At 37.3% G+C, this 12387-nt stretch overlaps 1 protein-coding gene and 1 long non-coding RNA gene across 3 annotated transcripts in view; one reads left to right on the top strand and one right to left on the bottom strand.

Moving 5' to 3' along the window:
• The window catches only part of NFATC3 (nuclear factor of activated T cells 3), a 72112-nt gene that overhangs the window by 41111 nt on the left and 18614 nt on the right, over nucleotides 1-12387 (bottom strand). For both annotated transcript variants that reach the window (XM_051629072.1, XM_051629073.1), the window contains exon 3: nucleotides 3342-3504. In XM_051629072.1, the coding sequence (XP_051485032.1) occupies nucleotides 3342-3504 (163 nt within the window). The remainder of the gene's footprint in view (nucleotides 1-3341; nucleotides 3505-12387) is intronic.
• LOC127389024 (uncharacterized) lies at nucleotides 1608-10146 on the top strand. The gene is made up of 3 exons (XR_007890542.1): nucleotides 1608-1904; nucleotides 6679-6771; nucleotides 9180-10146. It is a non-coding gene; the product is annotated as an uncharacterized LOC127389024 (long non-coding RNA).

Raw genomic sequence — 12387 nt, 5'->3', positions numbered from 1 at the left:
GGTCACAGGCCTTCAGGCACCAAAGACGTGGCAGTTGTATTTGATAATCATTGTGGGTCCCTTCCAACTGAAAGACTTTATTCTATTCACCCACATCCTTTCTCGTCTCTGACACTGGTTAACATACACTTACTTCACACAAGAAAATACTGAGCACTTTACTGCAAGTATGGCAGTGACTGGTATAAACCTAAAAGCACCAAAAAGAAAAGTCAGAAACAAATAGCCATGCCTATCGCAAACTGGATTTGCATAATTAGCTTCCAGAAGGGCTACAAAAGATTTCACATTTGTATTTAAATGAAGTGATTTTCATCTGCTTACAGCTATTTGTTATGTACCTTCCACCACACTTGGCCCTTAGCACACTGTTTTTTCCCAGCAGTGAGTAAAAAGTTAATACAAATCAATATTTTGTTTCATAACAACTTCCTCTCTCCCATCAAGCACAACAATTACCTTCTAATCCAGCTGGAAGAGACCAAATCACAAAATAGAATATTGATTTGCATTTGTATTCATTTTAATTTAGAGAGGCCTAGTACAATCCATGTGTTTAATCATGACACTGTCAGACACATAAATACTAATCCATATTCTTGAAACTGCTTTCTTGTCATAGCAAGGTATTTCACAATTCTAATGCAAATAAAAAGCCTTTAAAACCACTGCTGTAAATCACAGGGATTACAGATCTGTCTTTTCTAACTGAATCTCCTACTGCAGCTTAGAAGCATCTAGTACTGTAAGCAAAACAAAGCCTACATGCATTTGTCAAATCTTATAAACATCAGCAAAACAAGTTCCCTTAATGCAAATATTAGTGCAAGGCACAAGCACCCAGAGGGATAAAAGTAGTAAAACTGAATGCCATTCAGAAAAGCTCAGAAGAGACTTACTTTGTCAGCTAAAATCTCCCAAGTTCCTGTCCTCTTTAAGTATGTTAAATTTCAGTGCCAGCACCTTGTCATGGGAAAGTTACAACTACTTTTTCTCCAGCAACTAAAGAAACACAATGCTCCACACGAAGAAATGTGCCTGGCCAGCTTTCAGACTGCAGCCTCATCCAGGCATCCTCAGTTTTCTCTGGTTTGTGGCATACACTTCCCTGATAAGCACTTGGCCCTTGCCTCTGCTATGCTAAGAAATCTAGTGGGTCTGACAGTAAGGGAAGGCTGGAGCTGGTTAGGCCATGGTATTGTGAGAAGGAAAATATTGAGCAACTTTGTAGGGAACATGAAAGTTGGATAAAGAGCTCAGTTTAAGAATGAAAATGGAAGGAAAAGGAAAGACATTCAAGAAAGAAGCCAGGATGTACATAACCAGCCCTTATTTTTTGAGGGAGAGAAAGAAAAGCTACGAAGTCTTAAGAGGAAAAAAGGAGAAATGACAAAATTCAAGGTAAGCTATCAGAGAAGAAACAGAGTTTGATAAATAGCTCAAAGAATATTAGTAAATTCAGGTTGAGGGAAGAAATTAATCAGATGAAGAGCTTGGAGGGAGAGTACTGCTTAGGCAAGTAGAAAGGGGCAGACAGGCCAAGACATTAAATTCTACTGGGACATCTTAACTGGTGTAGGTATAATATGAGACCTGTTCCAATTACAAAGCATGTCAGAATTTACTTGCCAGAGAGAAGGAACAAACTCTAAGGAGAAAAAGTCATAGTGTATTTAACTACAGTATAAGCAGGAAAAAAAATAATGAGGACTAACTTTACATCTGGTCTCAAACTGTAATGAGTTACTTCCAACTATTGGATTAGGATAAATATATCAACCACATTTTAAGGTAAAATCTGCTGTATTGAAAGACTAAGGACTGAAACCCTGACTGCATTGCTGGAAAGGAAGAGGAAATATCCTGGATTTAGGAGAAGAGACAGAACCTGCTGTAACCTTACTGTAAGTAGGTCACTATTTTTTCCTATTTGTCTTAAGATTTTGTAATTACTGGTTGATTTGACTCATAAATGAACGATTAAATTTTATCTTAACCTGGCTTGGGACTAAGATAAAGATCATTAAGCAAGATCAAGGTGAATAAATGAAGAGACACTGCTTTCACCCAAGGGGATGTGACAAACTGATAAATCAAGGCATCCTGAGAAGTCCCACAGTTCCTCTGCACTACCTTTCCCATGTCCAGTGAATGGGAACATGGGTTCCCTTTCAAGCTGCCTAAGCCAGCTGGCACCATGGATATTAAAGGAGGTATCAGTGAGTACCCCGAAGTAACCCAGAATTCCTCCCAGCATAGAGCAAGACATCTGTGTATGCACACCTGTCTTCTGAGAGTCAGAGAGGAGCATGTCACAGCTCCTGCAGAGTTACACCCACAGTAACAAGCCTCACATCCTTCCCTTTGAAGAGAGTATGATGGCAAAGATTGCTTATGAAAGCCAAGCCTAATTTATCAGGACCTTACATTTAATTCTGAGCTCAACAATTATTGGCTGGTGTTGGCAAAACACTTAAATAATAATCTTTAGATGCCATTAGCATTTGGAATATTTAGCACTAGCAGAAGAGCCCAGCCAAAGCAGCTGTTAACAGCAGGTACCAGTTATCAAGAGTCAGTACATCACAACCCTCTGTTAGCCAGATAAGGCTACAGTATTTTCTCTAGTCCCAAAACTGATCTAAACTGTTCTAAGCAACAAAAAGGCTTGTATGATTCCATTAAGACAAGAGAAACTATATATATAAAAAAGCAGGTCTTACTTGCCCTCACAGTTTACCAAATCTAATCAAAGTAGGTGATGCCTTACTTAGTAAGATAGCTCCCATTTAACTGTAATAATCTTTGGTTCATGCTACAGACAGAAGAGTCAAGGTCAATTTGCTTCAAACATTTAAGTGACGGTTAAATGGAAAGTTAAGAATTTATGGATACCACTTCACAGAAATAACCTAATGAAACCAGGAACAAGAGGCATTTATAGTATGCAGAAACACCATCAACACTAAAAGAAACACAATTTCTGATTCAGATGAAGCAGTTCTTCAGTATAGCTCCAACTAATCTATTATCATTACTTTTGCCTGTCCCCATGCATACTCCTTCCTTCTCAAAGCCCACGTTGAATACGTTAAGTAATACACTATTGCACCATGAATCCGTTCACAAGCATAGCACTGCATCCAAGAGAAACCTGTGACATGCACTGTAGCAAACTGTGAATTTTTAAACATCTAAAACTAACTTTTGTATTGAACAAGTTACATTTGAGGGAGAAAATCTTAAATAGGACTGTCAGCTTCACACAAGGTAACAAAGCACTGCATTGTAAATACTAATAATTGTAGTTAAAGAACTGTGTTCTATTCAAGACTTCCTACCTTCACCACAGGGTGTCCTCCAGTAGATGCTTTTACTGCTCCTCTGCTTCCTTCTGTTTCATAGTGAGCTCTGTGATGAGTTTTGGGCTGGACTTCTATTTTCAGTTCACACTGCCCATAATGACTTGGTAAAGGCCAGTCAAGAGGTGGCAGTGAAGATGTGCTGCAATCAAGACAAGCACACTGTGGTTAAACAAACTATGCCATTTGGCCACAGCACAAGCAAAAGTAACTTCACCATAAAACATAGACAATGATGTCACTCTCTTAACAAATGATGACAAAGTAAAAATACCTATTGGAATAAAACTGGTACTTGAAAATCCTAAAATGTTGCCGGCTCATTGAACTCTTCAATTAAGTAATTCTTCTGCGGTTGTGAGAAAGGAATTTCTTCATTCCAATATCTGATTAAAGAAAGGCATTCTAGGATCCCCCTACCCCACATTAGCAGTGCTGTTCTATCATGCAGTTATATTAATTTTTTTATTCTCAAGTGTATAAACAAGCAAGTTCAAATGTTGTTTAGAGGGAACAGCAAAGTTCAGTCTGCAAGTCATTAAGTTTTAACTCCCTGCATTATTATCTTCCAGCTTGTTGTTCTTGTTTTTCTTTTTTTTTTTTTTTTTTGGAGTCCCCTGGATCTGTTTAAGGGTCGTTTAGATGTGGTGTTGGTGGATATGATTTAGGGGAGAACTTTGCAGAGTAGGGATGATGGTTGGACTTGGTGATCCCAAGGGTCTTTTCCAACCTGAATAGATCTATGATTCTATGTTCTATGATTCAATGAGCACTGCACTTTATTAACTATAATTAAAATGAACACTACATAATGATCCAGATTTTTAAAGCTAGTAGTCCCATTGACTTCCTTACTGCAACAGACATCAAAGAAACCTAAAGTACACACCTAGCTTATCCACAGATTATATAAACCCATACACAGAGTAGCAAAGTCACTCCAGGGAAGGAGGAGAACAAAATGCAGTAACAGAAGTAATACAGAAGGACCACAAAGGGAAATAAGCCACATGGTATCACCAATGTTTTCATACCTACCCTTTTTTACCTGCACAGATTTACAGACTTAGGATTCCAATAAAATGAACAGTCAGATTCAAGTCAGTAATTACCTCATAGAGCAAATTATTTTGTGAGCATTTACAAGTGAATGTTTATAGCATTGTGGACCAAACAAGAAATTTTACAATAAAAATAAGCTGCTATTAAAATAGTTTAGTACTACCTTACTCTGACCAACAAGGAAAGCAAATAAGGATTTAAAGAGATGGACAAATACTGGTTTGTATCATCATCTGAGAAAGCTCAATTCAGTTTCCTTCCACTTTACAGGAAATCAGGAAAAAACCCACCACCTATCCAAAGGCATGCAAATTTCCACAAACATGAATAGCCACAGGTCCAAGAAAGATGAATTTTACCTTCTGGAGAATTTAGCTAAGACCTATAAAACATATTCACAGTTGAGAAAGAATATAATGTTTGGACTGAACAAGAGAGAAAAAACCTCTGTCTTTAGCAAGTATCTGGACGGACTTGGGCTCAGTCTGCAGTACCACACATCTACCTTGTACTACAAAAACCACTGTCACTAGGCATGGAAAAGAGAGACAAGAAAGGGCACCATTTGCTGGCCTCCTCCTGCAGGAGAAAAACCTACAAGCCTTTTGACCTGCTGCTTCATGGAGTACCTCTTCTGTGCCCCTCAGGAGAAAGCTAACATAACAGCAGCCTTATCTCCTGAAACACCTTTCCAAGAGCCATGGGAGAAACAAAACTATTTCCCTTTCTTCTTACTGAAAGGAAGAGATGTGAGCAATAAATCATTTCCACAACCATTCAGTGTACAGCAAAGACTCTTTTTCCCCCAGTAAGGAGACCTGATGACTTGTCCTTCCACAGCAATAGTATTTGCTGGGTAGGAGATAACTGGTAATGTCAGCAATAAAAGAGGAAACTGGCAGGAATGCAGTATAAGCCCAATCCTTCCAGATACTTACCACAGGCCAAGATGTACTGCCTAAATGCTACTATTGGCTATCAACTAGACCTTGCCATTCACTTTTATAGCTACTGAAGGAGAAGAGGACTCAAGTCTTCAGTCTGAAAAAGGAAAGAAAATGTCAGGATTAGAAGATACTAAAAGGAGTTTAAAAAGAAATCTAGCATGCGAGAAATTTTTCTTTAGTATTTCTGGAAACCTTTTCCCCCTCCATATAACCAAATATTCTGTGTCAAAATAGCTGGCATACAGAGTGAATAGATATGGTCCCTAAGACAACTTAGGATAAGATGCACACTGCAGACAATATATCAATTTCTGGGAGGTATAACTGAAAGTTTAATCATAAACTCAGTCAAGAAAGAAGTATTTGTTGCTTGTGACCACTCTCCCATACCTCTCAAAGAGGTTTACTCCTTCTGCAATTAACTAATCAAAATGTGGTACAAGTTGTATCAAACTCCCATTATCTCCTCAAAAAATATTTGGAATACTAGTACAAACACAGAGACAGGAAAATAATGAAGCCTCAAAATTTTGTCATTCTTTGAAAACAAATAGGAAATATCAGCATGAGAGAGCAAGCAAAAACACAACACATGGGCAAATGCCTAAAACATCAAAAAATTGGAAGGCTTTCAGAACACAGTTTTCCAATTAAATTACATAGCCTTTGAGGCTGTGCTGCATCAAATAGATGTTTTCTAGATGTAGCAGTTGGATACCCAAACTGCTGTTTCTCTCTGAATATTTTTCTTGCTGTCTCCATCACCCCCCACTTCTTAGTAGCAATGGAATCTTACTAAGTTTTAGGGTACACTGGCCATGAGTACTTCTGAGGATTTCTGCTTCCACATCACTTTTAACTTTTTTGAGACAAATGCTGTAGAGATACACACTGAACTGGATCAGTGATCTAACCTCATTTTAAAATGCAAAAGGTAAACTTTTAAATCCTATTAATTTACCTGAGCCTCAGCTATATATAGAGCTTCTTCAAACAGAACTAGTGGGAGAGAGAGGCAGAATGGGAACTTCCTAGCCAGCACTGTCACCTTCTGAAAGCCACACAGACCCACAAGTTTGGACACTAAATACATTTTAAAAACACCAAAATACAGTTCACAAACTCTTATTGGTTGGGGTTTTTGTTTGTTTGTTTTGGTTTGGGTTTTGTTGTTGTTGTGTTTGTTTACACTATGTAGAAATCGATATAAAACCAGAAGAATCATGTCAGTGTTTGGGGGGTAAGAGGTAACAAGTTTCCATATATTTTGAACACTTCAATATCAGGTAATGCTATTTTTGTACCAGATGTTCCACAGGGGAAAGTAAGTCTGAAGCTGCCAGCTCTACTGCACGTAAGGACCTGTTCTCAATCAAATATTGTTCCGTCTGCACTATCAGGTGAGGATCAGTGGTAGAACTGCTAGACTTCTACATCACCAGTTATTTATCAGCTTTTAACTGTGCCTTGAACTCCAGTGATCTGATAGTTTGGGGCTTAGACAAGTTCAAAATCTAGTGCTGCGTTACTCTTAAAATACCTGAAACTTGTTTAAGAATAAGAAGTTCAGCTGCCTCAGAAATGAGCAAAAATTTGGTGTTACAAAAAGACTCATTTCTCCTCCAGCTTAGACACAGTACAATAGCATTTGCATTATTGATAAAGCCATCTAATTTTGCATTCAGAACCCAGAATCCAGATCAGCTGGTGACTGTGGACTTTTTTCAAGTAATTTCAGGCCAAAATAATAAGTGAAATAAGAACATTTGTTATTTAACCCATCCCCCCCTTTTCAGACTTGATGGGGGAAGAACACATTTGCAGACACTTCCACGTGTTCCTTTACAAAATTCTGCCTGCTTCATTGCCAAATTACTGTTACCATAGCTTGAGACCTAGTCTTTTACAAACGTTTCCTAATTTTTTTTTTGTTTATATGAGCAAAAAACCTTACTAACCACACAGTAACCTACTAGTAAAGCAACAAATCATGTCAGGAAACAGAAATAATGACAGTAATTCTAAAACTTTCATTAAATCAGTTCTTAGCATGTTCCTGAAACAGTACCAATCTGTAAACCTTCTTTCAGTAATACCAGGAGAGTTTTATAATCTGATTAATGCAAGTCTCCAAAAGCTCATACTCCTATCACATCAAGATTAAAGGCTTCAGAGAACAGCAGCTATTAAAGGAAACTAAGTAGTAAAGAAGCAATCCTTCAGTAACATCCTCAGAGAAGCCACTGCATTTGAAATGATCACCAAAGTGATAATTTAATAAATATTAATTTAACAGATACTGTCTTCCTCTACAACCATCATCTCTAAAACGCAACTGACTCAGGCTGCACAAATTGATGGAGAAACATCTAATATTCAGCACAAGGACAGCCAAATGTGTCCAGATGGGCTTCAGTATTCAGACCTGCAGATGTAAGGGGCCAGCTCATGGGCTGACTACGCCTCTTGCACAGGAGGAAACCAACCCCAGAAACAAGTGGGCTTCTTTGCATTTGACTGTGACCCTGCAGCAGTACATGTGGGAGAGAAGGAAGAGCAAAGGTTAAGAGAGCCACTAAAAACAATACAGTTACAAACTTAAAACAGTTATCTTCCATTTGTAGCACTCTTCCTGGGTAATTCATTGGACAAATAGCGGGGTCTCTGCAGGGACAAACTGCTAAGGCTGGTACCTCAGCTGAAGCACATGTGCAATTAGCTCAGTTTTAATCTAATGCTCTTCTGGACTCCCCACTTAGAAAGTTTTTGAAAACAAGTGGAACTAGTATAAGAACTCATTTTAGCCACTCTGTATGAACATATTCCTGCCTCTTTGTAGTCACTAATTCTAGAAATAACCTTTTAAAGATATCCAGTAGGATCTCAAGATGCTTGTGAAAGTATTTCCTTCGTTGGTTGACATTCACAGATCTCCTAGAGTGATTCTTTTATTATTACTTAGTTGCAGCAAAAATAACATTTTCCACTCACAGCTCCTTCCAACACATCAAAATCTGTCACTGTGGGAAAAAGCTAACTGACCATACAATAGATATTCCACAACTTTTCTTCATTCCAAGTTTTTGCAGATATTAACTAACAGCATATCCTAGACAAGTCAATGTTGCAACACAGCAAACTCCTGAGAATCTCACATCATAAATCTGATGCAATACTATGGTTCTTTTCCAGAATGTTTGTGAGCCAAAATATTGTTGCTCTTTGCTACCTAGAACAAAGCAACATTCTCCCCAGTGGAGTAATTTTGAAGTAAGTTTGGTGTCATTCCAGTTGCGACAGTGGCCTATCAATAGCCTTTTAAAATACTGTTTACATTGAAAATATCACTGTTCTGCTACTAGCAGACCTGCAGTAACTGTGCTTTCAGAGTACTGATACAATATACTGCCAAGTAAAATCTACACACTATCTTTTCAGAGCAAAGCAGAGAGCTGAATCACACGTACAGCACAAAGGTTGCATATCAAACACTACCTGAATTTCTCTGGATTCATTAATGGCGTGTAAACATTACAGCAATAGCCTAGCTTATTAAAAAAAGAGGTTCAAAGTTCTCTTTCTCTTAAGTATGTCCTTATCTTCAAAGTAAGTGATTTGCAAATATTTTCACTTTAAAGTTTTGCCAATGTAGCATAGCTGGTGTTATTTCTATTTATCAAAATAAGATAACTATTTAGCAGACTAGGTTTGCCTACAGTCCACTCACACCCTAAGATCTATAAAATTAAGACTGAAGTCCCAACAGTTTTGTTAAAAATACATCATTCTGTTTCTCTCTACTCCCCAGACTTTCAAGAGAAGGATCCATACAGAAGAAACAACTTTTCCAAGTATTTGGCCATCTCCCATGATATTTGAACTATTATTTTTCAAAAGAGAAAAAGCAACTTTGTCAGCAATCCTAGTTTCCAGAGGTCACTGCCAGATAATTGCAAGTAAAATACTCTCAAGTTGCCACCAAGTATCCATCACTAGACCGATTTCTGAACTGTAAATACATCTATCAAAGCCTGTCTGTTCATCACCACTGGAACAAAGAAACTACTCCCATCAGTTCTTGGTGCTCTAGACTACAGTTGTGACACAGAGTCTGAAGACAACAGTTTATATAGTGGGTTCTACATCACTACATCTACAACTATATCTACAGTGGGTGTATAAGTCTCTTAAGAATTCCATGAAGGAAGGCACAGAAAAAGCAACTAGGTTTTATCTCAAGATTTTTGGCCATTAATGAATATTGGCGGGTTACCTACCAGACACAAAAGCACCGTTTGATCCCATCACATACTTCAGCGGTTAAAGAAACAAAAAAATGAATTACTTTTTAGGTTTACTACCCTACAAAGTGCCTGTTTGGTTGAGACACAAACTGAATCCTCAAGATCTACTTTACAAAATCTGAAACTTACTGTTCCACCAAACATTCATGTTTAAAGTAATGAGCTTAAAGCAAAAGAAAATGAAACAACAAACCCAGAAGCAACAATAACAGAACCCCAACCCTTTTCAGTTGTCTCATCATTGTCCACTCTTGTAACAAAAGCCCCACCAGGCCTGGCCATGGCTGTCAACTCCAGAACACTGTAACCATGGTTGTTAACATCACAAATGTTGCTGATGTCTTATAAACTGTACTTTTACTACAAGTTCTCACCAAAAACATATTATATTCTCTTAATTGCTCAGTATTGGTTTCTAGATCATTCCTCTACCCTTTTTATTCCCCTTGATTAAGTTTAAATAAAGCATTGCAAAACAGACTAATTTTTTTTCCCCCCAACTTTCTGGAAATGTTACAGCTGCAAACCTGTTTCAGGGGAGATGGATCAGACACAGAAGAGCTATATACACTAACACTGAACAGTAATTTCTCTAAAGCAAGTGTATGGAGCACTGCAAAATACTATTTGTTACTCATCTTCCTAATATAGCAAATGAGTACTTGAGGAGGCTGATTAGAATCTAAACAATAACATTTTAATAAAAGGGATGAGTCTTGGAAAGCTTCCCAATATTACATAGCTTCATAAATATTTACTAAGTAAGTCCTTGAAATTCTGAAATTTCTATTTAAGGATGTGCTTAAGGTAATTCACAGGAGCACAATAACACCTTTCAGATGTTCCTGAGACTAAGCAAGCTAATAAAATTTAGATATTTGAATTTTAATACAGTCTAGCAAGAAACATTTTTTTCTGGTATTCTTCTAGACTATTTATAACCTATACTGACATGGGCTATCTAAATAAGAAAGTGTAATTTGAAGTGTCTATGTTTCCCTTCCAACAGCCAGTATTTGGGAAAGGAGTGAAAGAAAAAAAGAATCCAATTAATAAAAGAATCTGAAATGACTTGATGCAAAAGCCTAGAAACGGGTATTTCAAAGAGATTTACTGAAAGAAATTGACTTTTTTTTTTTTCTGTGAGTAAAGCTCAAGCTCTAACAGCAGAAGTGCAAGAAAAAGTCATTAAACCAGCATCTTCATGAAATGTTGGGGTACTAAGCAAATGAGGGGACAGATCTACTATCAGTACATTAAGATCCAAAAAAGAAAGGGATTTTCCAAGTGGAGGGGAGCGAAACATGAGACACACAAATAAAGTGATTTCTTATCCATCATCCTGAAGAAGGCTGAAGGGTGGAAAAAAGCAGGATCTTAACAGTAATAATGTAATAAATAAAATTATCAAATAACTTCATTGCTGAATATTCTTTAAATTGCCAGTTCAATATGCCACGGAAAGAGTGCTCATCTGCCTAGGCACTTGCTTAATGGCATCATCAACAGGTATTTCATGATTCCTAGATAGAGAAGACGCTACCTAGTTCCTAGACTTCTTGCACTGGTCTATCCACTGTCACTTGTCTACACTTATCTTTGATGAGGACACAGAAATTTGACTCAACACACACAACACACATTTTTTCATATGCTACACATTTTTGGCAGCAAGTGTTTACAGCTTATTAGTTTTATTTAGTGGACTTGTGGACAGGTGTAGTCTTTATTGCATTCTGCCTGCTTGCCCATTTTATATTTAGAGAAGTTCTCCTGTGCCAGCTTCTAAATAAATTCTAACATTATAAAATATCTCCCATTTGTTTTAAAGATCTTTCACTGTACCCTAAAAGCATTGGTTTGTATTTTGCCCATTTGTGTACATATCTTCAGTACTCAATAGCAAAAAGCTACAGATTAATTTTCTCTATTAGTTCTCTGCCTAAAACGCTCGTGGAAAGGGTCAGCTACAGCAATCTTTAAAAGATGGCAGGGTGCTTTTATTTCCACAAGATGGACACCTCTGCAAATATTCACATATCCAACCAGAACAGGTATTCTAAAATATTTTTCAACAGACTTGATAATCTGATAATTCATCAGGAAACAATACATCAAGATGTAAAAATTATGCAAAACTAGCATGTTGCCACAAAAACCAGCCATCCACTTTTCAACCATTTGTGCTTTTGAGAGGGGTCCCCCTCCCAAAATATTTCTTCATTAAGTCTGGCTTATCAGTCAATAGTTAATTCTAGTTTTCTGCTAATAATTTAAAACTCCAAGAGTCAAGGAAAAAAGCCTACCACAGGGCATCTCTGACATTTGGTCAGAAACATACATTTCTGTATTTTGTTTCACTTTGGGGCAGGAAGTGGTAGGAGGGAGGAATATGTTAAAACCATTAATATTTTCTAAGCCATTATTTCTAACAAGTAAATATACTGTGTGAAAACAAGTGCTTTGCAAAGAAGACCTTGCAATGAGAAGAACACTGTATTTTGTCATTAGCTTTTAGAACTTTTTTTTTTTTCCAAATAGACTGTGTATGTATGTGTATATATGTATGTGTATGTATATATATATATATATAAAAAATCCTACTCTATCTTACCCCCCCACACCCCTTTGCCCCCATTCTAAGGAAAGGAAATTGTTTCATCCACCACATCCTTGAAGAGCAAATCCTAAGCATTGCCTGTGGAGAGAATT

Source organism: Apus apus, chromosome 11 (assembly GCF_020740795.1).
Source record: "Apus apus isolate bApuApu2 chromosome 11, bApuApu2.pri.cur, whole genome shotgun sequence".
In the NCBI taxonomy this organism is placed as follows: domain Eukaryota; kingdom Metazoa; phylum Chordata; class Aves; order Apodiformes; family Apodidae; genus Apus; species Apus apus.
The sequence above is the reverse complement of the archived record's forward strand: the minus strand, read 5'-3'. Positions and strand labels throughout refer to the sequence as shown.